The following is a 26,377-nucleotide window of genomic DNA, read 5'->3' as shown; positions in this document are numbered from 1 at the left end:
ATTCTTATCCATTCCCGAATATTTTCAATGAAAACTGCTTTCAATTTAGTCTTTACAAAAAACTGTACCTACTAATTACTCTGTCTACAGGTTACTCTTTTATAATGGGCTCCCCACTCTACCAAAGCAGGCTCCCCTATTTGCATTTCTTAAAAAATTTAATTCCTCCTTTTAAAACGTCAACTATATTACCTATAATTACACTAAATTTGGCTAAATATGGCCACGTAAGTGATGAAAATTGCTCCAGTTCCTCAGCAAACTACCATTATAGTCGCAAAGAGAAGAACGCCATGAAGAGAAATGAACTAACCCAGCATCTTTAAGGAGATCCAAGAAAGCATGGAACTTCTGAAAAGAATTCTCAGTGCTGCCCAAAACACCTTCATCATCCAGGATCATGCTTGTGGACATGAAGGGCTTCAGACAAAGAGAAAGTTACATTTCTTAACTGGGCATTTTCATGTTCTAGCTATAAAAGAAGACGGAAAATGTCTGACATGATTTTTTTCTCATTGTCATCAAAAGTAGTCTTGCCTAGTTTAAAGGAACAAAACTAAAACACTCAAAATGTAATTAATCTGTAATTAACCTAACTCTCCACCAGTAAAGACAGAGACCATTATCACATAATAACCAAAACCCCCAGGCACCCAACAAAGTTTCCTATATAACGCTTAGGTGGTATATAAGTAAACCAAAGTTATCGTTTTATTAATGATCTTTCACGAAAGATCACATTTCTAACTGGTCCAGTTCATAATGGAGCCTCATTCCACATCAGAAAATTACCTGCTTTAAGTTTCCCTTAAATTAGAAAGTGAATTATAGAATCTGATCTGAACAAAACATATTACAACTCTGCTGAATGTTAAGAATTAACTTTAGTGAACAAAATATCTAATGCTTACGTTTAAAAGTCCTAAATCATACCCAACCCAATTTATTAAATGTATGATCACCAATGTTTTCTTTGGCTCCTTCAAAATATTCACTCCCGTGCACTCTTCCCCTTCCGCTCATCACCTATGCACTTAAAACCCCCTATAAGCTCAACTCCAGTATTTCTCAGAAAGGCTGTTATGTTCATGATGCCCCTTTTGCCTTATATGAGCAGGTGCTCACCATTTATTGAATGAGTGTCCGCCAATCCAGTGGATATGCACTTTGAAAAATTCCTCCCTACGCTCAACCTCTGATAAAGTATATTTAGAACTTTTTAGATTATGCCCTGCTTTCATGCACATTACCTAATGTAATTCTTATAGTATATATTTTTATCTTTCATTGCATTCTTAGAAGTTTTCCAATATCTTAAATTTATTTAAATGATTCACTTTCCTAATTCATTGCCTCATGATGAGAGTCTCATCATGTCTTTTATGCTACTGTATATATAGTATATGCACAAAAAGTGCTTTCTTGAATCAAAGAATCATGAACAGATCATAAGCTAATGTCATAAAGCGCGTGTGCGTGCGCACACATACACACACACACACCGAGATTTTCATATTTTTAAAAACATGCTTTCTGGAATATAGATCATATGATCACTAAATACCAGTAAATGCAAAAGTCCATATGATACAACCAATTTGCAACATATTACAGTTTTGAAGTTTACAAACTATGTGTATATGGATTAAAATCAAATCGAAATAAAACCAAAACACTCCCAAAAGTATAAGCAATTGTTTACTTCATTGACTCATTTATCAGCCTTAAGTCTTATTACTCTTTCCTCCTTTAACTGCTTTAGGCACTCCTCCAGTTTTTCCTAAACAAACAGAGTAAATGTTATAACTAATTCGTAGTATAATATCCAAAAGCCTTTCCAGCTATAGGACTCATCAGGATTTAGGGGCAGAGCCAGAAGTGAACTCAGATTTTAGTCTGCTACTGGTAATATCATACCATGCTAGTGAAATGAATTATCAAAATCTATCAAATTAGCATAGTAAAGATTTATTTAAATTCCACTTTTTCCAACATAAATTTGTGGCAGCCCACCATAAAAGGCATATGTGTATAACATAGCAAGTCAGAAATAAATAGTTAAGAACAAGAAAGAAAAGTTCTATTTTTATTTGTGGGTCTCTTTATAGTAGGAACTCCTGTTAATGAACATGCTTAACACACCTGAATTGCATAATTGCAGATTCAAAAGCATTTTTTTTTAAAGTAACCACTTTATTTTATGGCTCAGCAGCCATGGCTGACGGGCCCAGCCACTCCGCGGCAAGTGGGATCTTCCCCGGATCGGGCATGAACCCGTGTCCCCTGCATCGGCAGGCAGGTGGACTCTCAACCACTGCACCACCAGGGAAGCTCCAAAAGTGATCACTTTTAAAGTAATTTACAGTCAAGCACTGTTCCTGGAGTTCCCTGGGCATTAAATCTAATCATCAAAACCCTAAGAGGGGGCTTCCCTGATGGCGCAGTGGTTAAGAATCTGCCTGCCAGTGCAGGGGACATGGGTTCGAGCCCTGGTCCGGAGAGATCCCACGTGCCTCGGAGCAACTAAGCCCGTGCGCCACGACTACTGAACCTACGCTCTAGAGCCCCCGAGTCAAAACTACTGAGCCCGCGTGCCACAACTACTGAAGCCTGCGCGCCTAGAGCCCGTGCTCTGCAACAAGAGAAACCACCGCAATGAGAAACCCGCACACCACTACGAAGAGTAGCCCCCGCTCGACGCAAGTAGAGAAAGTCCGAGAGCAGTATCAAATACCCAGCGCAGCCAAAAACAGATAAATAAAATAAATTTATTTAAAAAACAAACCGTACGAGGAAAGAACAATCACTAACTCCATGTTATTTTACAGATGAGGGAAACAGAGGCAGAGAAGTAGAGTAAGTAGAGCAGCACAGCCAAGGTCACACCACTAAGTAGCAGAGCCACACTGTGGACTCAGGAAGCTGGGTGCCGTTCTTGCTCACGGAGGTGGTAGTCTTCCCATTCACCAAGGTCACTGAAATAAAATGAACACTGATAAACTCCCTTAGGAGTTTCAGGAAATAAGACACTTCGGTCCGTGAAGTGGGGACACTGCTTGCAATAGGCAGAATTCTAACAGAGCCCCTAAGACTCCTACTTACTGAAGTACACAAACCTTCCACTTATCCAATCAAACTCTAAATCTAGGTGCTGCAGTGAAGGGATTTTGCAGACGGAATTAAGGTTCAAAATCAGTTGTTTTTTTAAGATAGGGAGATTATTCTAGATGGATGTGACCTACTCAGGCACCCCATGAAAAGGACCTGAACTCTTCCTGAAGTACAAAAGGGACAAGAGGGAGACTCTCCATTGCTGGCTCTGAAGAAGTCCAATGGTGTGGCAGGGAAGGCAAGTGAGAGGCCTCTAGGAGCTGAGACTGTCCCCCGAATGACAGCCAGCAAGGAAATAGGGACCTCTGTCCTGCAACTGCAGAATCTGAATTATGCCAACAAGCCGAAGAATCTTGAAGCCATTCTTTCCCAGAGCCTCTGGATGCTAACACAGCCAGACTGACATCTTGATTTCAGCTCTGTGACCCACACAAACTATGGTGAACATCCAACGTTTGGGGCTCAATGTCTTACACTTAAATTTCATGTGCTTTAACACTCTCAGGAGGGAACTCACATGTTCCCGTGTGTATCTGAGCAGGAAACCCAGTCATGCTGTGCCTGGACTTCTGACCTGCAGAACTGTGAGCTAGTCAAATAGGTATTGTTTTCAGTCAGTAAGAGTGTAGTAAAAGAATCAATATCCTACTCAACCTCCAGGTTCGTGAACAAAATAAATGACTGTCATTGTTTTAGGCCACTGTTTCGGGGTGGTTTCTTATGCAGCGATAAACAATCAGAATTCCTATACTTATGAAAACAGTACGGTATATTTATACCTTTTAACTGCTTTGAACAATCACTTAAAGAAGGAGGAACTCTATTATATGCCATCATTGGGAGAGGAACTGGTATCACTTTCTGGAGAGTAACTCTTGGTACCTAACAATAATCCTACATCAGGGGTTTACCCTAAGGAAATCAAAGATGTGGGCAAAGATTTATCTACCAACATGATGTCATAAGATTGTTTATAACCAAACCCTAGAAGAAAGCTAAGAGCCTCCAAATTGGGACTGGTTTAAAGAAAAACAGCTCACCGTCTGAAGGAATGCGCTATGAAGCCACTAAGAAAAGAATGACAAGAGGTCTCAACCAGAGTTAATGAATGGGCTTCAGGAGTTCTACATTCATAATATATCTGTGCGTTTTTCCTGGGAGATGATGCAAAAGCTTAATCAAATTCTCTGATGTAGAAGAGTATTTAGTGACATGGCAAAATATTTTCGATACTTTTTTAAGACAAAAGAGCAGATTAGGTATGTGTACATGCAGAGGTGGCTATTTCCTTCAAGAAGCTGTTCATTGTTTACAAACATTTGCTCAATGAACATATATTTTTATATTCAGAACGTGTTTAAAAAACTGAGAGTCTAAGAACTTCAAATTCTTTAATGTTTCATTACTAAAGCCAGTCAAGTTTTCAATGGGGAAAAAGGAAAAAAAAATGCAAAATTCCTCTACTTTTAATATGATGGTTTAATCAATCTTCTAATTGTGTTAGAAGTGTTAAATTTTTGTGAAAAAGTGTATCCTCCTCCTACAAAGTATTCATAATTCATGTCCCTTACATGGAAATATGGAACCAAAAAAGTTAGAAAGTAAAATTGCTTGATATTCTATTATTTAAGTAAGACTAATGATAAGGCTTTGGAATAATTTTCCTTCCTGTCATCTGCTCTCCTTCCTCCCTTCTGTACACTGGCTAGGGTGATTTTTCTGGGACAAAGCTTCCATCATATTGGATATCAAATTTTATGTTCAACTTTTCTCCATTTAACATTGAAATCAATCATTTCTCATATAATCGGGGATTCATAACCGTGATTTTTTTTTGTGGGCTAAAAAATATTCCACTGAGTGGGTTTACTGGTTAACCATTTTACACATTTATATTCTTTCCAACTTTTCAATATTATCAGACAATAACCGTTTTTATGCATGAAAGCTTTTTTCCATATTGAGAATAACGTTCTTACAATAAATCCATAAAAATGAGTTTGAGATCAAAGCAAATGAACATTTTTAAGGCTCTGAGGTACCTGTCTCCAAACTTCTTTCCAAAAGATTTCTGAGATTTTACACTGCCATCAGCGATGTATCACTTGGTATATAACCTCTACTATAACTGTTGGCTTACTTCCTCACTTAGAGTGCAAGTTATTTGAAGATAGGGGTGTATTTTATTAAGTGTTTACCCCCAGCACCTGTGCCTAGCACAGCGTAGACGGTCAATAAATAATTGCTCAATAAGGAAAATCCCTGCCAATACAAGATGTATGTGTGTGAAAGACAGACTGTGTGTTTTTCTCTAACTGGATAGATGAAAACGTGTCATCTTCTTTAATGTGCAATTTTTTTGCTTATAATTAGTAATTAAATTTCTCTTTTAGATTATATTGTAAAAATTCAGATTCTCTGAGGCAAATGGGCTTGGCACTACCCATTAGCTATGTAACCTTGGACAAGTTCTATAACTCTAGGCCTCAACTTCCTCATCTATAAAATGGAGATAAGCTCCCATATCACAGAGCTCTTGTGAGGATTACATGAGTTAAAACACATATAAAATTAGAAGAGTGCTTGGTACACAGAATATGTTCAATTAATGCTGAATGAATGAACATGCGAATGCAAACAGTAGTAAAGGGCTTAAAATGAAATGGTCTCATCCCACTCCCACATCCAGCACTCAAGAAGCCACTGATTCTTTACGCAGGTTTTTAATTGTAAAATACGATATGTGTACTGAGAAGTGCACAGAACAAAACTGTCAATGTGACAAATAAAAAGAGAATACTCACATGAACACTACTCGAATCTGAAAGTATTGATACTTGTCAGCATCTCAAACCCCCCCCCCATATCCTTTTCTCATCACAAGCTCCTATTTTTGGCTGTGTTGGGTCTTCGTTGCTGTGTGCAGTCTTTCTCTAGTTGCGGCGAGCGGGGGCTACTCTTCATTGCGGTGGCTTCTCTTGTTATGGAGCACAGGATCTAGGCACGTGGGCTTCAGTAGTTGTGACACGTGGGCTCAGTAGTTGTGGTTCGCAGGCTCTAGAGCGTAGACTCCGTAGTTGTGGCGCACGGGCTTCGCTGCTCCGCAGCATGTGGGATCTTCCTGGACCAGGGCTCGAACCCGTGTCCCCTGCCTTGGCAGGCAGATTCTTAACCACTGTGCCACCAGGGAGGTCCAACTATTGTTATTTGAATTCTTCTCCATTTCCAAGTAATACTCTTACATGACTATTTTCTCACTAAATTGGAGGCATTATCTGTTCACTTTCTAACTTACTAATAAGTAAGGGTTTAGTTCCTTTACACTCTTTCCTATGTCCACACTGCTCTGTAAAGTTATGTCATCGTGAGTTATTCCACTGCTCATGATCTCTTTGACTTGTAGTGATATACTTAAAAACCTACATTGTTGATCAACTATAAACTCTCTCAACGTCACGCTTTGTAAAATGAGGACATTCATACCATCTTCCCTTTCTTCTACCTCCTGTCTACCTTCCAAACCTAGCTTTTACGTTGTCAAAGTTGAAATTTATATTCTCTTCTATGTGCAGTTAAGTCTTCTGTTATTCGAGAGTCAGTAAGGAGTAAGGTTTAAGAGAACAGGCAGAGAGCCTCAACTCAAAGCCTCAATCCAACCTTAAAATAGGTACAGCCTGGGCAAGTTCCTTCCCTGTCTTAGTTACCTGTTCTCAAAAGTGGGAATGGGGCATCCCTGGTGGCACAGTGGTTCGGAGTCCGTCTGCCGATGCAGGGGACACGGGTTCGTGCCCCGGTCTGGGAGGATCCCACATGCCGCGGAGCGGCTGGGCCCGTGAGCCATGGCCGCTGAGCCTGCGCATCCAGAGCCTGTGCTCCGCAACGGGAGAAGCCATAACAGTGAGAGGCCCGTGTACCGCAAAAAAAAAAAAAAAAAAAAAGTGGGAATGATATTAGCACCAACCTCATAAGGCTATTCAGAGGATTAAATGAGTTAATATATGCAAAAACACTTAGAGCCTAATATATACTAAGTACATACTAGTACACAATACATTTCAGTACATACCAACTTAATACTAATACATACTAAGTATAGTTTACTTTAGTTATTAGTGATTACATGCAAGTTGACGATAAAAGCTGCAAACCAAGACAGTATTGCCATTATTACAATTAAATTAATATTGCCCACTGCAGATGTACTGTGTCTCTGTGTACAGACTACACCTTGTTCCATACTGTGCCAGTGTCACTGCCCTTGTGCAGGGTGACCACATACCCTAAGCCGCCTTGGGCTGTTCCAGTTTATACCTGTTGTCCTGATGTTACAGCATTAGAGCGCCTCCTTACACTATTCAAGTGTAAGGAGTTTGGACAAGTTCTGGTTTGGACAACAAATTAGACAGGTGGTCATTACCCCTGTGTGTCACTGAAAAGGGGGACATCTATAGTGTCAAGTTTAAGTGGATTCTTCTCTTCCTCACCAATAGTACGTTAAAAATCAATGATAGTTTAGTTTGCTTCATGTTTATGTCCATATAGCCTTTCGTCCTCTGGAGTTCAAGTTCCTTCTCCTCTTCCTCTCCCTCCTCCCTTCCAACAGTGCCTAATACCAAATAAGTACAATATGCCTCAAGGTGTTTCTCAGCTCTCAATCACACAATCAATAGAAGCCTCTCCACTCTAGACTAGCTGCAATCTGCACCGAATCCCCTATTACCTTCCTTCTTGGTTTATTGCCTCATTTTGCTGGATTATTTCTATAAATAGCTTAAGGTGTAGCACAGGAGGTCAAATTTTCAAATTTCTTTGTGTACAAAATATCTTCTTCAGCCTCCACTTATGACTGATAGTTTGGCTGGATACAAACCCCTAGGGTGAAAATTATGTGCCTGAAAAACTTTGGAGGTATCTTTCTAATGCCTTCCAGGATCCATGGTGCTGATGACAGGTATGATAAGGTCAGATTTTAACTCTTTTTTTTAGGTGGCCAGTATTTTTCTCTCTGGAATGGATGTATCCTCTCAGTATTTTATTCTATTTTAATTTATTTTTTCAGTATTTTAAAGTTTCACAATGAAGGATGCCTAGGTATGAGTCTATTCTTGCTCATCTTGCGTAACTGTTTTCAATCTGAGGCCTGATGTCTACTTTCAGCTGTGGGGAATTTTGTTGCCCTTTGACAGCTTCCTTCCATTTTTGTTCTGGGTCTGGAGTTTCTAATAGTAACATGTTGGATCTCCCAGATGCAGCCTCTCTAACATATTTCTATCACATTTTCCATTGTGTCTTTCTTTTTTATATGCTGAGAAATTTTTTAAATTCCTACTGAATTTATTTCAGCAACCATATTTTCATTTCCAAGAGACCTCTCTTGCTTTCTGACCATTCTCTTTTTAATTAACACCCTAATCTTATTTTATAGCTTTTTTATAGCTCTTTTTAAACCTCTCTCAGGATACTAATTAGGGTTTTTTCTTAAATTATTTTGTTCCCTAAATTGTCCCTGGTCCTACTAGGATACGTTTTCACTCTTTCTCCCCCTCTCACGTTGGAAGCTTTACTCAACTATCACGCAAATGACAGTTATTTTCTATTTAAGAATGAGTGCAGAAAGCTCCCTGAAGTCAACGATTGATTGGTTTCTTATGCAGGAAAAAGCGGGGAGTAACTGTAATAGGATCTCCCCCAAACACAATTTTCTAGGGTGTAAAAACTCACACTAGCTGCCCTAGTTCTTGCCAGTTTCACTGGTTTCAAAATGAAATCATCTCATTTCAGGAGTGTGAGGGCGGGGCTGGGAGTCCACTCCTCCAAACACAACCCTTCAATGAGCTCCCCTATTTCAGTCACACTTTTAACTAACTCCACCCTCTCTCCTACATGCGCATCTGAGCATGGGCCTACTTCTGCAGGTGGGGTCAGAATCCTCCTCAGTTGCAGGTGGTCGCTGTACATATTCTAGGTGATGCTTTTCCTCTGTTCTACTGCTTCAGTTTCACACTCTTCCACTTGTCTTCCGTCTTTCAAAACTATGTTGAAACCTCTTGATTCTTGTGGGCTTATATACTTAAACCCTTTGATACCATCATTGTAGTGTCTTGTGAAAACGGAGAAGAGCTAAAAGGGTTCTCAGTGCCTTCTGAATCTGCTATTCTGTGGTCCAGTGTTTAAACTTCTTGGTCTTCCCCAGTGTCTATCATTGCTTTTAGAAATACAATCTCCTGGTCTATTCGTGAAGGAAATGAATACATCACATCTAAAATGACAAGGAAGGCGGGTTAGATGCTCTAGGGTCTTGTCATACTCTGCCATTTACTAATAAACCACTACGTGCTACAAATTGTAGGTGCTCATTTATAAAACGAAAGGGGGTAACCCTACACGAACTATAGATTTCTCCTACTCTAACATTTCATAATTTTCTAAGTTCTTTTCTTAAAATTTCTCTATATTATCATTAATTTTAATTAAAAAAATAAAAATCTAGCTTTCTCTTTTGAAAATCAAAGAGTAATTCCCATAGTCCTACAATAATGGAATAATTAGTTCTGAAACCTGTCAAGTTTCATGTTTCATATGAAAAGAAAATCACATTAAATAATTTTTAAAAATTAAACATGAACTTTGTAGCACAAAGACAAGGTTCCCCCCAAATGGTGTTCCTTTATTTACTAGAAATGTTCAGCTCTGCATTAAAGTTGAAAAAAAAGAAATATATTATTTTTGAGGTACAAAAATTTCTTATGAAAATCAATTTTTCTTTTCTGTCCATACAAACAAAAGTATGGAATGACATTAGAGGTCAGGTTTAGTTGGTAATAGAATGTAGCTTCTTGATATTTTTTATTTTAGGAAAGGAGAATATCAACATCAAAACTTTTTTTTTACTTTTATTTAAAATGAGGCCATATTTTCCTCTTATAAAAACAGAGTTCAGCTAGAACTGTCAATTTTCTTATCTGTAAAACAAGAACACTGAATCAGCTGACTATATTCATTCAGAACTCAATTTCTTTATCGTATGATCACTAAGGTTCTCCCTAAATCTAATCTACTAAGGTTCTAAGGAAAGGAAAATATATTACTAACGACATGTTTTGATTTTTATTTCTTAGAGTTCAAATGTCCACCATTCACCTTGGTCTAAGCTTAGGGAACCATTCAAGGGGATACAATGCAGATGGGAGGGGAAAACAGAACCCTCACACAAGCTGTGCCATGTTGCAATCAGGCTTCCATTTGAAAAAGAATCTTGTCTATAGCTTTAAAGTGATAACTTTGTACCTGTAGTGCTTCTTGTTTCAAACGGATTTTCTCTGGCTCTTCCTGAACACTTTCTGAGGAATCATTGACCTCTTCGATTTCTGAGGAGGAAGGACTCTCTACTGTCACAGTCACAGGAAATTCTGATGGACCTGAGTGTCTGAAGAAGAAGATAGGAAATCACAGAGTTGTTACACTAAAGTGCAAAGAAAGAAGACAAGATTGTAAAAAAAGACAACACAAGCCAGATCCAAATATCCAAATATTAGAGGACATTTAACAAAAGTGATCTGAGGTATCATTATTTATAAATGTCTCTCACTGCTCCTTAGTCTAAAACAGGCAATGACTAAGTAAAATTACAGGAACTTATTTTTGCTATGTTACTATACAGACCTCTGTTGTACATGGTTAGGATTAGTAATGGGAATTGCCCATATTATTTTATTAAGTTTCTTTCACAGAAGCCAAGTGAAGAGCCAAGGTAAACATTTTTTCTCAGATCAACTTTATACTGCAAATGAAAAATTTATTCTTCACCATCAGACACAAACAGTCTGGAAGAAAATGTAGTTTTTCAGAGGAAAATACATCAGTAAAGGGACTGATGAATAATCAGAAAGTCAACATATCTAAGCTGGGAATAATAGACATTAGAATTTTAAAAAAGAAATCACATACACATACACAACTAAAACTAACCCATCAAAAATTTCATCTTCTCACCACACTTAAGCCAAAACTAGGGTAACAGTAATACAATTCTCCCATCAAGATTCACTGCCACTGCAATGTTGTTCAATAGGACAGTTCCAAACATTTAAAACCTGACCTGGCCACAACCCCATAAAAGTCTATAGATCATAAAGAAGCGTGCTGGGATTATATAACCACGCAGAAGACAAGTCACTAGGACATCATTTTGACAACAAGCAGCAAACCCTGCAGCACAGGAAAACCGTAACAGGAGAACGAGGTGCACACCTCTCTCTCTGGGCATGCAAGGGCAGGACTGACACCCAAGATGCTCTTCTCTCAACCTCAGCAGTGGTGCCTTTCACAGAGCAACTATGCAGTCTCCCCGAACCACTGGGAAGGAGAATCTGATACTGACAGTATTAGCTTGCCATGAGGCCATAAGCGAGGGAATGTGTGTGGCCTTGGTGAGAGAGCAGAGGTTTGGGAGATGTTGCTTTATATTGGTTTTCAGATCAGGAATTTGTACATATAGCCCGCAAACAACGTTTCTTGAAAACATGTGAACATTCTTCAGTATGACAGCTCCATGTGAGGGGTCAGAAATGGCACTCAAGTTCGTTTCACTGGGCAACAGCTGATTTGCGGACTGGAAAACAGGCTTCCTTGTTTACAGGCATAACCACAAGGCTGCCAGTTGTGTGCCAAATCCACACAACTACACCGTTGCACTGGGAGAGCGACCAGACATGTTTTACATGGATTTATTTCAGAGAGGGAAATGCTTCTTGTAAGGCTCTGTCAGTTGAAAAAGCAAGGAGAATGACCATCCACCTTTCCCAATTCAAGTCCTATATATCATAAATATGATAGCTAAACACCAGCAACTGATTACATACATCACGAGCTTTGATGAATGGAAAGCCCCTAAAAAGATATCAACAAAACGAAGTTAGATCTTCATGTAAATACATCACCAGTTAAACCCAGTTAATACAACTATTTAGTATTATGTACAGTATCCACACAGAATTGTGTATAAAAATAAATAAGCTCAAAACAAGGACCTGGAGGGCTCTGCTATGGAGAAAACTGAACAGAATTCAGGTGACTGGCTCGGTAATAACTCTCTGAACTGCTGAGAGGCCCCTTCAGTTCCTATGTTCAGGATGCTTGAGATTTCAGTCTCACTTCTTTAAATGGTGATATTAATCATTCTCTAATTTACCACCCTGTGTGAGGAGGATGGACCTGAGATTAAGTGTCTCAGGAAGAAGATAGGAAACCACAAAGTTGCTAAACTCAAGTGCAAAGACTGGGGATTCAACACTATAGTTTATGCAACAGCAATTCACATTACCATTTGCAAAAAAGTAGTCGGTTGTCCAATGGGGATTACAAACATCCATTTAACATGAGCAACTGAACAGATATTTTACACAGTAACTACTTCAAGTACTATTTAAAATCAATTCTCTTTGTTTTCTTAAGCAATTGTTAATCCCCAATTTCGTGAATACTACCAAGTCAGTCACTTGAAAATCATCTAGAGCAATCTATTTCACTTAGCAAGCCTAAAGCTATAGTTCAACCATTTTATTTACTGTTCTGTGACAAAAATTACTATGAACAGCTATCCCCTGGATAAGAAATCAGGTAAAGCTAGTTTGACTCACTAAATCTGATTTACTGAGTTAATAAGCCAGTTGTTTTAGAATAGGTCTAATGCATAATTTTCATCCATTCTGTATTAAACTATTTCCCATGTCTAAAATGTCTTTTTGCCCATTCGTACATATCCAAATTCCTTCTTCTGTGCTGTAGGGCTTCACGCAACTACACCTGCCTTTAATGAAACTTTTCTCACATGCACAATTGGTGATAATTTTAGTCTCCTCAAGACTCCCACGGGGTTAGCTCTGTTGTGACACTTGAGAAACAACTTGAAACTCCCAATTACTTTTTGTTTTTCTTCCTTAGAGGGCTCATTGGGCAGAAGCCATGTGTGAGTTATCTTTTTTCCTCTATAGAAAGCACCAGAGACCGCTCACATAACAGAAGTTCCAAAATAAAGGACTCTGAATGATTGAAAAAGACAGGGAATGCAAACACGTTACCTGTTGCTTTTTGCATGTTCTGCAGTACGCCACGGCCAGAAACCAGACACACCAGGTGGTAGAGGTTCAGGACCATAACATTCTTTACCAGCAGAGTGTTTCCTTCCATTACTTACAGGTTGCTTTGTGGCCAAGCCTATGTTTGACAAAGCATGAAAAGAAGGAATCAAGATGCACCAAAGGTCTACAGAGCAACTGTCACATGTGTACACTTTGAGAGGAATCAAACAGGCACTTGACAATGATGCCAAGGCCATTAAAAAGAGGATCGTTTTGTACAAAGGTTTTACATAAGCCAGCATTTTTAAAAAATGTAAGTTCTCTACAGTAACAAGTTATTTTAACTAAAACAAAAGTATTGAGATGTGCAGAAATGCAAAAATAAATTTTTAAAATAATCCCGAAGTATGATACATTTTATGTATTATGCAGAAACACTCAAGTTTACTGAATCTTAGAACACCTTTGGCATTTCTGAATCTCAAGGACACAGAAACACAGATACACCCATGACTTCTGCCAAACAGAATCTTCAGAATTAGACCAAAATTTCAATTTAAGATGAATTTTTCTATGTAAAAACAATAAAAGTTATAAGGCTGCAAGTTGCTGGGTGGTAGGTGAGTCAATGTTACTCTCCTATAAGCCTGTCAACCTTCACTGCTCCTTTGATTTCATACAGAAATCACACAAAAAAACAAATGAAACCCACTGGATAAAAGAGTGAAATGTGGAGACTTATCCTATATTTCAGTAGTAAAGAGGCAAGTATCTTTATATGAAATATTTGGTTGCAAAAACTAGACCTACGTGTTAATATTTTATTTAGAACAAGCCACATATTAAAATTCACATTTAAATATTTAATTTGAATTTACTGAAGACAAACATCATAGGTTAAAATGGTTATATTTATCCTTCAAAGCTACTATATTTTGTGTTATTTTATTTATTTATTTTAATAGATCTTTATTGGAGTATAATTGCTTCACAATTCTGTGTTAGTTTCTGTTACACAACAAAGCAAATCAGCCATATGCATACACATGTCCCCATATCCCCTCCCTCTTGAGCCTCCCTCCCACCCTCCCTATCCCACCCCTCTAGGCCATCGCAAAGCACCGAGCTGATCTCCCTGTGCTATGCTGTTGCTTTCTACTATAGTTTAGCAGCATTAGGATGCAGGGTAAAATGGAGTGTATGTGGTAATATAGGACAAATATTTCATAGAGTGTAGCTTATTGATAATCACCACACGATCCTGTGTGATTTATATGCCTCTTAAAAATATATAGGAGCTCAGTTCATTTTGTGCTATTTTATTGTGTTTTTTAACTTAATTACGGTCAAAAAAATGTTTGTATGCATGTGGTTTGTATGTGTTAGCTTCCTTTACTTTCAGAAACGAATGCAAATACATTTGTATTAAAAGTTTTTTAAATTACACTTTTCTTGTTAGGAGATAAAAAAAATTTCTAATAAAAGTTCCCATCTGGGGCTTCCCTGGTGGCGCAGTGGTTGGGAGTCCGCCTGCCGATGCAGGGGACGCGGGTTTGTGCCCCGGTCCGGGGAGATCCCACGTGCCACGGAGCGGCTGGACCCGTGAGCCATGGCCGCTGAGCCTGTGCGTCCGGAGCCTGTGCTCCGCAGCGGGAGAGGCCACAACAGTGAGAGGCCCGTGTATGGCAAAAAAAAAAAAAAGAATGCTTTAAAAGTTCCCATCTGTTTTTAGGCATACATAATGACAATATAAATGTGACACAATTCACACCATTATTTCGCCCTGTACTCACCAGGATCTAGGTATATACCCAGATACTGATTGGCTTACCTCTATGTCTCCAAATAACTGAGGCAAATAGAAAAAAAAAGCCCAAGAAATAAAATTACTCTTAAAATAGCTCAATGAGTTTGTATATTTCAGTTATATTTCCACTTTGTTTCATCATGCTAAATAAAAAAAAAACGTTTAACTGTTTTCTTCTCATTCCATGATGCCCTATTATATACCACCAGGTACTAATTTTACAGAATTCCTAATATACATGCTTTATTAATATATATATTTCCATTTCTAATATCATAGCAAAAGTCAACTTAGCTATTTTAAGAATACTGTACACATGATATAAATTTTTAATAATAATATCTAATTAGTGTGATACCACAAATCTTAACTTCTTTGTATGTACTATTTGATTATTCAAATATCACTCTCTTGAAATAACAATTGGCAGACAATCATAAGCTTTCTTTTGACTTCATAAACACTCTTAACAACTTATTTAATACACTATTGTCCAAGCAAGTTGATTAACAGAGAATCAAAAACATACATCTTTAAGTAGAAAAAAAAAGCTGTATATGAAGATGTTTACAATAGTTTATTTTAGGTTATTTCCAATTGTTCACCAATTTTTTTTTTTTTTTTTTTGCGATACGCGGGCCTCTCACTGCTGTGGCCTCTCCCGTCGCGGAGCACAGGCTCCGGACGCGCAGGCTCAGGGGCCATGGCTCACGGGCCCAGCCGCTCCACGGCATGTGGGATCTTCCCGGACCAGGGCACGAACCCGTGTCCCCTGCATCGGCAGGCGGACTCTAAACCACTGTGCCACCAGGGAAGCCCTTGTTCACCAATTTAAAAAATTGACCAACTCAATGAAACCTTGTGAATACAATGTTAAAAAGTATAACTATGAATCACAGAATTTAAATTTAGTATGAAAAGAATGGCAAATTATATTGAAGTTATGTGGAATTATGTTTATAGACAGCAGGAAGAGAAAATAAAAATGTAAATATTGCTAGATAGGATAATGCAATTAGAGGTGGTCTTTTAAATTTTTCATTTTTATGCTAATACAATACCTTTGTAAAACCCAAAAATCTTCAAACAACACATTTTAAAAAAATTGTGGTAAACTACACAAAACAGAAAAGTTATCATTTTAACCATTTTAAAGTGAACCGTTCAGTGATATTAAGTCAACAAATTTTTAAAACTTTCAGAGGGAACCTGAATAAAAGATGTGTTTTCCATTGGTGATTTTAATGTATCTGGTATATAACGAAAGTCACCAGAAAACTCTTTCTGGGAAATTGGCAGATCATAAACATAAAATATTTATTTTGCTTTATATCAAACCTTATTGTTTTGCTGTTTCAAAATTCAAATTTACTCACAAGAAAGAGTCAGTTTCATATTAGATTTGGTTTCACAAATGCTGCTCCTGCTATTCATTCTTATCACCAAAAAAAAAAAAAAAGACTATTTGTGACTAACGATAATAAGTTCCAGAAAATAAAAAGTTAAAAGGTTTTCAATCTGCATTTCTGGGAACCTAAATTAAAGCATCACACAACATTTTCAAAAACAGAAAAGCCATTTGATTTGACTAAAAACTTAGTTTTAAGATGGCAGAAAGTACCTTGATAATTTTCTTTTAAGAAAGAAAGAAAAACAAGCCATTAAAGAGAAATTCTTCCGAGCGAACTGAAACATGTTATGTATGTCTGACTTGGCACTCCTTCCATCTGGAGAACTTTTTTGATAATTGCTTTCATCACAGAATGATCTAAAGTAAAATGAATTGAAGTTAGAGTAATTATTTCCCAGTGAGTGGCTATTTCCATTTAAAACCAAAAGCCAACTAATTATTGCTTTTCCCATAAATTTAAATATGAAATCTACATTATGTAATTATACCCTTAATACCCCTTTGTGTATTCTAATTTCTTCCTCAGAAACCTAAGATGCCATCTTGCAGACTGCCCACCATGGCTACTATTTTGGCAGCAACAAAGGTCAACTTTAAACATTTTGCATCTAAAGTGGCTTTGGATACCTTTGGATAGAAAGTACAGTCTGAGCACTGTCCAGACACTTAGATACCTAAAGGGCATCTAAGATAACAAATCCAAGTCCTGATATTCCCTCAAAAGCTGCTCCTCCCATCAGCCCCCTTTTTCTAAGTGATACCACCCAGTTGCACACATAATCATCAACGACTTGTCTCCTTGTTACTATTCCCTTCATACCTCACAACTAATCTATCTGCAGGTCTTGTTAGCTACACCCTGAAAACACAACCTGAATTCAACCACTTTTCACTTGCTGCAAACTTCCAACCTAACCTAGGCCATAAACATCTCTTATTTGGACCCCTGTGATAGTCTCCTAACTGGTCTCCCTGTTTCTCTTCTTTATCCTCCCAAGTCCATTCTCTATACCAGGTCACCTTATTCAGATACTATTTGGATCATGCCTTTTTCCAGTTCAAAACCCTCTACTCATTTAGAACAATCCATATCTTTACTCTGGCCTTCAAGACTTTACAAGAGCAGACCCCTGGCTAGCTCCTTGACCTCATGTCACACCACATTCTTCTTCACTCAGTACTCTGCCCAGATTGGCCTTCTTGCTTTTCCTTAAATACTCCACCGACCTACATGCCTGCATACTCATTGCCCCCTTGTCCTGGAATGTGCTTACCCCAGATCTTCCATGGCTTGCTCCTCTCTTCATTCAGGTCTCCATTCAAATGCCACTTCTCCAGTGAAGCTGGCCCCTAACTAACCTGTCCAGTGGAGTCCTACCTGCCCCCCTCACTCTTCTTACATTAAGATATTTTTGCACTTCCTACTCTCTAAAATTATATTACTTATCTCTTTACTAATTTCTATCTCAACTCCTTCACTAGAATGTAAGCTCCATGAGGGCAAGACTTTTGTCTGTCTGGTTCACTGCTTTATCAGTAGTGCCTAAACCTGTATCTGGCACACAGAAGGTATTAAAAAAATTACTTGTGAAACTGACAAATGAATCAAGTACTCCTTGCAAGAATTCAGAGGTTGCACAAGAAGCAAATAATGCTCTTGGTGGAAGCAGGCTTAGTATCTAGGTTCACCTCTATTCAGAGTAGAGATAAGAACAATTTACAAGTATAAATCACTTTAATCAGTAAATTATCTGCTCAAACCATAAGGGAAGTACAACATTAGAAAAGTACTGTTTTCTAGGATACAAACAATTAACAAATTCAAACAATGTGTGTATAGAGAATACACACTAAAAATCTATCATGAAAGTATGATGGTCAAGAACTCTTGCGGTAAAAGGTCAGACAAAAACCAGAACAAATGATCATGAATTCTAGTAGTTCTGGGGCTGAACAACCTACTCATTTAATCAAAAGGGATCATCGCAAAAGCACAGGTATTAAAAAATATTACATGAAAGGAAACTATCATGAGTCATTTAAGTGTTGAGTGGACCATCACATTAAAATAACTAGAGTCTTTCAACGCCCCATGACATACAGAAATAGCAAGTCAGACATATGGATCTAACAGCATATGATACAACCCTTACAAACTGTCACTACAGAAGAAGGGACACCCGGTGTAATTAACCAACTAGCCAAATGAATACAAACAGCCAGTAAACCTCACCAGTAAATCAAATGAATACAAAATAAAACAAAATGTGGTTATTCTCCTATCAGATTAAGCCAAGATTCTGTAAGAGAAGTCTTTAAAATGTCTATACCCTTTTGATCCAAAATAGTCAGAGATATAGGTAAGGATATATATCAGAGTACTTTTTGTAACTGAAAAACTGGACATACCTTTTATACAAGATCGGATAAGCTATGTGCACTGTGGCATATTCATATAATGGAACACTGAAGGGTCACAAAAAAAATGATGCAGTAAGGCTTCCCTGGTGGCGCACTGGTTGAGAGTCCGCCTGCTGATGCAGGGGACACGGGTTCATGCCCTGGTCCGGGAAGATACCATATGCCGCGGAGCGGCTGGGCCCATGAGCCATTCCCGCTGAGCCTGCGTGTCCGGAGCCTGTGCTCCGCAACGGGAGAGGCCACAACAGTGAGAGGCCCGCGTACCGCAAAAAAAAAAAAAAAAAAAAAAAGATGCAAATTTACTGACATGCTAAGATGGTCATACTGAATTAACTGAAAAAAGTTATAAAATTTGGAGTAATCCCACTTGCATAAAAAAGGGAGAGGTACTCATTTTTGTAGTCTTACAGTTTTTAAAAAGTGCTACCAGCCAGTGTTTGTGAGAGGCAGGCTTCATTCACATCCACTCTTGGGGTGGACTACAAATTGGCATAGCCTTTCTGGGTGGTAATTTGGCAATGTGTATGAAAAGTCTTAAAAATATGTCACACTTAGTCATTCCACTTGTAGTACCTTATTCTACAGAAGTAAGCCCGATGGACACAGAGATGTATATATAATGTATTCACATTGTTTCTGACAGGGAAAAGCAAACTGTCTCAATCTAATTGCAAAGAATTGATTAAACTATGGGACATCAATATGATGGAACACTACATGATACCTCATTAAGTGAAAAAAGCAGGAATATGAAATAGCAAGTATACTACAATTCTATTTTTGTAATCTCTAAGTGTACAAATATATTTATAGAAAACAATAAAAAGACTGAGAATATATACACCAAAATGAACAGTGATTATGTCTGGGTGTTAAATTTATAGGTAATTGTTCTCTTGTTACTCTGTATTTTCTGTAAAGAATATATGTAACTCTTAGAGAAAGTTTAAAAGCAACATAAAAGCTATCAGAAAAATGAGGCCTTAAAAAAAGTCCTATCACAACAGTATCATGCCAAAAGCTAAGCATATATTACATTAAAAATTCAGTATTTTCAATTTAAGAATTTACCTCCAAGCCATAAATCCTCACTAAGAGATTCTGCAAAAGCACGAGCACCCAGGTCACCAATGAGCTTGTTGCAGTTCAGAGCGATGCGCCTCAAACCAGGCATACAGTCAAGATCAGGTCTCCTGTAACGAAGACTCTCAGCCCAGGTTTCTTCATGCCTTCTGATAGTCTGATACTTCAAAGATTTAATGGGACAAAATTAAGATGTTTCAATAAGGAAACAGGATGTGCCTACTGAGTATGGCTTATTATGTCAGAGATTTACACACACACATATCACGCATATATGCCAGGAGAATCAAGCTGAGAAATTAAACAGTCAGTTCTGCTTTACGAGTCCAGTGACCCACATTCTAGTCGGTCAGTGATTAGATTCCAGCCACTGGATGACCTGTTTTTGAACAGTTATGTAAAGTTGGATAACTCAATTACAGTCTAAGAATTATTTTCCTTATCTTCTAAGTCAGGGAATTGATTCTAAATTCTATCATTGCTGAGGCTCTAAATTTCATCATTCTGTCCTCCAATGGTCTCCAAACACCTGACTGGGCAACCCATAAGAAAACTTTTTAATATGCATCTTATTTTTTAACAAATTATATACACAAAGTTCTATACATATAATTTAGGTACATTATAAACTACACAGATATTTTTTAAATGATACAAAGCTAAATAGGTTCTAATATTTTCTTTTCCTAACTCCTAAGGCATTACTGAATTTTATTTATTTTTAAAAAGTATTTATTTATTTATTTGTTTCTTTGTTTGGCTGTGTTTGGCTGTGCCAGGTCTTTAGTTGCGGCCTGCCGGATCTTTTACTTATTGCATGTGGGATCTAGTTCCTTGAGCAGGGATCGAACACACGCCCCCTGCATTGGGAGCGCAGTGTTAACTGCTGGACCGCCAGGGAAGTCCCAGGCATTATTTTTAAAACTATATTTACAAAATGGATCTTACATGCTACCTAGGGTGTGGACACAAACTTCAGAGGCCTGGACCATGCACAGCCAGTTTGATGTGCCTTGGGAAGATAATGGTTTGACATTTAACCACAAGTCTTGTCTTAAAGACATTCAATTCTTTATATTCATAAAATCAATTTTGGTAACAGGGAACACTGACTTTAAATCAAAAAAGTCTTGTTACATTCTTGAAAACATAAAAGACTCAAAGTGCCTTTGACACTCTAAAAGCAAAATCATTAGTGTCATTTTCCTATTAACAATGGCTTATAAAAGCTCCAAGCAGAAATAACAGCAATCACTTACACAGTGCTTAGTATGTGCCAAGCACTATTTATACAAATGAGTTCATTTAAACCTCACAACGAGGCATAGACGTTAAGTGATTTGTCCATGGTCACTAGCTATGAAAAGGGAGAAAGGGAATTTGAACCTAGGCCATTTGGCTTCGGCACCCAAGTTCTTGACTGTTCTCTACCCGAGGGGTCAATGGACTTGCCCTGTATAGGCTCAAAGAATTTTTCAATTTCTAAAATCTAAATTTAAACATTTCCAGCTTTGTGGGCTATACAGTTTCTGTTGCAACTACTCAACCCCACTGGCGTAGGCTGAAAGTAGCCATAGCTACCATGTAAACAATGGGTTCCACTATGTTCCAAAAAACTTTCTTTAAAAAATCAGGCGACGGGCTGGATCTGGCCCACCAGCCATAGTTTACCTATCCCTGATCTGCACCATCAAACTATTAAAAAGACTTCATGTCAAATTATTAAATAATTTACGCCTAAATACAGTAATTATAACCACTGTAAAGTTGTTAAGGCATTAAAAACTGTATTTACAAGTTGCCGATGTAGTGATGTTTATTAGTTTATAAACTACAGCAGCTAATAGACACTTGATTCATTTAAATCTTGAAGACTATAAAGGCATAGTTTCTTCACAGCATCACAATCAATGTTTTCAGTAACTAAAAATACATAGAAGTATTATTATGTATTATATATTAAATCTCCTATTTCTAAAATTAAGTGGACTATCTTTACTAAATGGTAGAATCCCAAACTGAAAACTGGTCTTATTCTTTCAACAAAACGAAAGATGCACTCACAGGTATCAAAAGACAAAAATTAACTGCCATCTGTGTCAATGTATTAATGTGCTTCAATCACATATGTTTTCATGAAAGTTTAAACATAAAATCACCTTTAAGATCCTGGCCACGTAATCTGCTCCCTGCCATGTCAGATTATACCCTGTGAAGTTTACTGTCTTAAGAGTGATAGAGTTCTTTACACCTTGCCAAATAACTAAAAGGAAAAAAAAAAAACCTACACACACAGTAAGATGAAGAGCCTATACATTTGTCAATCTTGACTTATTTGCTTTTCTTGAGTCAATTGGAGGTTTACAGCCACATTCTTAAAATCATTAACTACAATCTTCCCAAACAGGTAATTGATGAACTGATGCATTCTAAAGCTTGTCAGTAACAAAGTTATTCCAGTTTACAGCAACAGTTTAATTCTATTTAGATACTAAAACTGAATACACTGGATACTGCAAACTTTCTTCCCAACCACTCAGTAAAGTACTACATACTTTTGAGACAAAGGAAAAAAAAGAAAAACCTAAAGAGCATAAGACTCTTCTGATTTTCAGTTCCAATGATACATGCCAACCTTGATGATCAATCAGCGATTTAAATGTCAACTATAAACCCAGTATTTTATTAGCTGCTATGCAGTATACTAGAGCAATAGAAGAGGGAGGACCTCAAACCCTCTGTTTCCTCAAATTGAAAGGCAGGCTTCCTTACCCCTTCAGACCACTAATGGACACAGGGAACGTACACTAATGTTTCAGGACCCCAATCAAGAATCACCTGCTTTGTGATTAGGTCCATCATACACCCTCACCAACACCACTGAGTTTGCTGCTCCTACGGGACGTTACATATATTTCCTATTTGAACACATACCACAGTGCATTATAATTATGATTGCAGATAGATGTTCTAACAATTTAAAGAGAATGATGACTTTTTTGCTCTTTACGTCTTGCTATTTCCCTTCCCATAATATTTCTTGACGAGAAACCATAAAAATATAAAGAAACACAAAAAACAGGAAATATACAAAACATGTGGTTTGTGGCTTAACACAAACTTAAGTAAGATTAATTCTGACAGTATCCAGCATGACAAACTTCCATGGTACAAATGAGAATGGACCAAGGTTTGAGCAGGTACAGGAGACAATCCACGCATGCACAACACCAAGAAAAGGTAGACAGGAAAAGGTAGACAGACATGGTGTGTAGGAAATCACGAGACCAGTCCGATGGGAAGAGACTTAAACGTTTAAGACTGAAACTCACTTTCGAAACCTCCGTCTCCAACTGGACAATTCGCAAGACACAGGTTCACCAAAGTGGCCAAATATTCAATCCCTTTAATGGGGAGGAACAGTTTAAAATTTTATTGCTTTAGTTTGCCCCAAATGCAACTATCAAAGGTTGGCAGGACACAATGAAGGCTTAATTTTGTTAACATAGTTAAGTCTCTCTCTCTCAGAACTAGCCCACTTAGCTCCAGGTTCCTTAGCGCACCCGATGCACTTACACAGCCTTCATGAACTGGAAGGTCACATCTTTATTTCTTACCGCAGGAACACGACTTCTGTAAACTTCATTTCTGTCACAACCTAAAGCAAAAATATTGTAAAATGAGTGGTTTAAACCATACATTTTATCATCATTAAAAAGCACCTAAATAAAAAGAAAAAAAGCATCTGCTCTGTGCTAAGGATTAGAAACGACTCCTGCCCTTAAAGCCTTCATTAAGGAGGAAGATGTATAAACTCAAAATTTCAATCACATGAGATAAATAAACATAACCTTTATGCATAGAGGTGCCTATGGAGGCAAAAAGTTATATCTAAGTGACAGCTTCATGAGAACCCTGAAGTAGAATCTAGAAAGATGAGGCTATGCAGAGTTGGAGTAGGAGGTGCATTAACTGCAGAGGGAACATCTGTGAAAAGACACTCAAGCCTGACTCCTGCTGGGCACTGTAAATACTTCAGGTGGGGACGACTAAAGGCCAGGGGTCCAAGTGTGAGAAGAGACACAAAGGAAAATAGAGGAGCTGGCAGAAGCAAGCCTGGGAGAGAGCATGGCTTTTATCCCACAGGTGACGAGGCCTGGGACTACCACTAGCTGAGTAAGGGTGCCTCCGCTGATTAGAAAAAGGCGCCCCGCTGCTGAAGGACCAATTAGACAAAGGGAGTGATCCCAGAAAGTTCCCCTTCCTCAGGGCCAAAGAACGCCATGACGGGGCTTCCCTGGTGGCGCAGTGGTTGAGAGTCCGCCTGCCGATGCAGGGGACACGGGTTCGTGCCCCAGTCCGGGAAGATTCCACATGCCACGGAGCGGCTAGGTCCGTGAGCCATGGCCGCTGAGCCTGCGCGTGCGGAGCCTATGCTCCACAACGGGAGAGGCCACAACTGTGAGAGGCCCGTGTACCGCAAAAAAAAAAAAAAAAGAGCCCCATGAGGCTTGGCCCAGCACAGTGCAGACTACACGCCTCCGTGTAGAGCACACGCTGGGTGGCTAGTATGAACTAACTCTGTGTGGGCAAGCCATTAGCAGCATTATTTTAAGCATAGCTTTTTATGTTACAAGATCACTCAACCCGAGTAGGCAGATGAACTTAGAGGAGCTGAGCCCAGGAGCTGCGAAAGCACCCAGGAGTTTCTGCCATAGTCTGGGCAAAATGTAATATGGATGAAGAAGCAAATTTAAGAGGAGGCCAAAATCTACAAGCTAGCCCCACTGGATTCAAGACATAAAGGAAGTTCGGTGAAGGAACTCTGAAGAGAAAGGGCTCAACAATAAATTTTTGTTACATTCAATGTAAAATATGTGGCAAAATTAAGTACAGTGGCCTTTAAGGTCCTTTCCAGCTCTAATTTCTTTTGATTTCTAACTTATTACTCTGCTTAAGTAAAGTCCCTTCAGAGGTACAGAACAGTTCTTACACCTGAATGGGATGCAAAGAATAATCTGACTTCTGTTCACCAGGGGATGAATTGAACTGTCCTTGCAGGAGAGAGAACAGATGGTGTGAACCCCAGATCCTAGTAAAGGGCCAGGCACACGATAAGTATTCAGCTTTTCGAAAACAAACGAAAAATCATTTCCTTTCCTAGATCTTCACACCCTTCCTCTGCTAGCTACTTTCTCTCAGCTTATAAACATCCTCAAATATACCCACTTAAAAAACTCTCAGACCTATGACTCTTTGGATATTCTTGTGGATAACCTAAGTCTCTCCCATGCCTTCAAACACCTGTCCTTCCAGAAAGCCCAGATCTGTATCTTGGGCCCAGACCTGGCCCCTCTACCAGGCCCCTCTAAAGCACTGAAGATCAAGTAAGATCCTCTCCCCACCTCCAATCCCTCTCTACTGTGCTCTGTATCTCACAAAAAGATGCAGCTGTAAACTGTCACCCACTCTTGCTGCCCTCCCTTTTCTAACTGGTCACCAGGCCTCACCCATTCTCTCTCAGATCTGCAAAATCCAGTCCCACCTTTTATAACTTAAGTGGGACCCTTTGATTACAATTCACGCTGCACCCAATCAACTGCCTTCCACATGGAGGTCCCAGTGAGCCTCTAAACCAGAATTCCATTTCACTGTTCTTTGGTGTTTCCCACAGCCTTCAGGATAAACATCCAAACTTCTGACATGACAAACAAGGCCCCTTTCTGTGGGGCCCCACTAGGTTTCCAGTATCAACTCTCATTGCTTTCCCAAACCCTGAGTTCCAGTCCTGTACCTGAGTTTTGCCATATTTTTTTATATTTCTCAAACTTTGACACACACTGCTCCCTCCTGCCACCCCAGGAGCTTCTACATATCCTTAGAAAGGATGGCACCTCCTCCAAGAGCCTACCCTGAACTTTCCCTTCCAAGATTCTATGCTCTGCAAAGGGGAAAGATGGCGGGGAGGGATACATTAGGAGTTTGGGAATAACATATACACACGACTATATATAAAATAGATAATCAACAAGGACCTACTGCATAGCACAGGGAACTCTACTCCGTATCCTGTAACAAACTGTACGGGAAAAGAATCTGAAAAGGAATGGATATATGTATAACTGAATCACTTTGCTGTACACCTGAAACTAACACAATATTGTAAATCAACGATACTCCAATATAAAATAAAAATTAAATTAAAGAAAAAAGAGATTCTATGCTTTGTAGCACCAGAACTCACTTCTTCCAGAACACTGACTACTGTGCTTGTGTTTACTTGCCACCCAGTAGAAGGGGAGCTTACCTAGGGCAGAAGCGTCGTCTCCAGCAGCCCTTGGTTCTGACAACTCATTCTACTTGAATGAGGGCCCCTGGAAGCGGGAACTACAAACCTATCTCGCCAAGCCGTGGCTGGAAGAAACTCTGGATACAGATCACGGGCAGAGGGTGCTCATGAGCGGC

The 26,377-nt window shown here is 38.7% G+C and overlaps 1 protein-coding gene across 1 annotated transcript; it reads right to left on the bottom strand.

Annotated features, from left to right (window-relative positions):
* On the bottom strand, positions 1-26,377 carry LOC307191250 (centrosomal protein of 78 kDa-like). The gene is made up of 7 exons (XM_079931160.1): positions 26,308-26,377; positions 25,952-26,008; positions 23,530-23,570; positions 19,901-20,075; positions 13,191-13,326; positions 10,399-10,537; positions 1-420 (listed from the first exon to the last, which is right to left on the bottom strand). Exons 4-7 carry the CDS (start codon positions 20,001-20,003, stop codon positions 214-216), a joined length of 585 nt encoding a protein of 194 aa, XP_079787286.1. The 5' UTR covers positions 20,004-20,075; positions 23,530-23,570; positions 25,952-26,008; positions 26,308-26,377; the 3' UTR covers positions 1-213.

Source organism: Stenella coeruleoalba (assembly GCF_951394435.1).
Source record: "Stenella coeruleoalba genome assembly, chromosome: 9".
NCBI lineage: Eukaryota > Metazoa > Chordata > Mammalia > Artiodactyla > Delphinidae > Stenella > Stenella coeruleoalba.
This window is presented reverse-complemented; position numbering and strand designations above follow the sequence as displayed.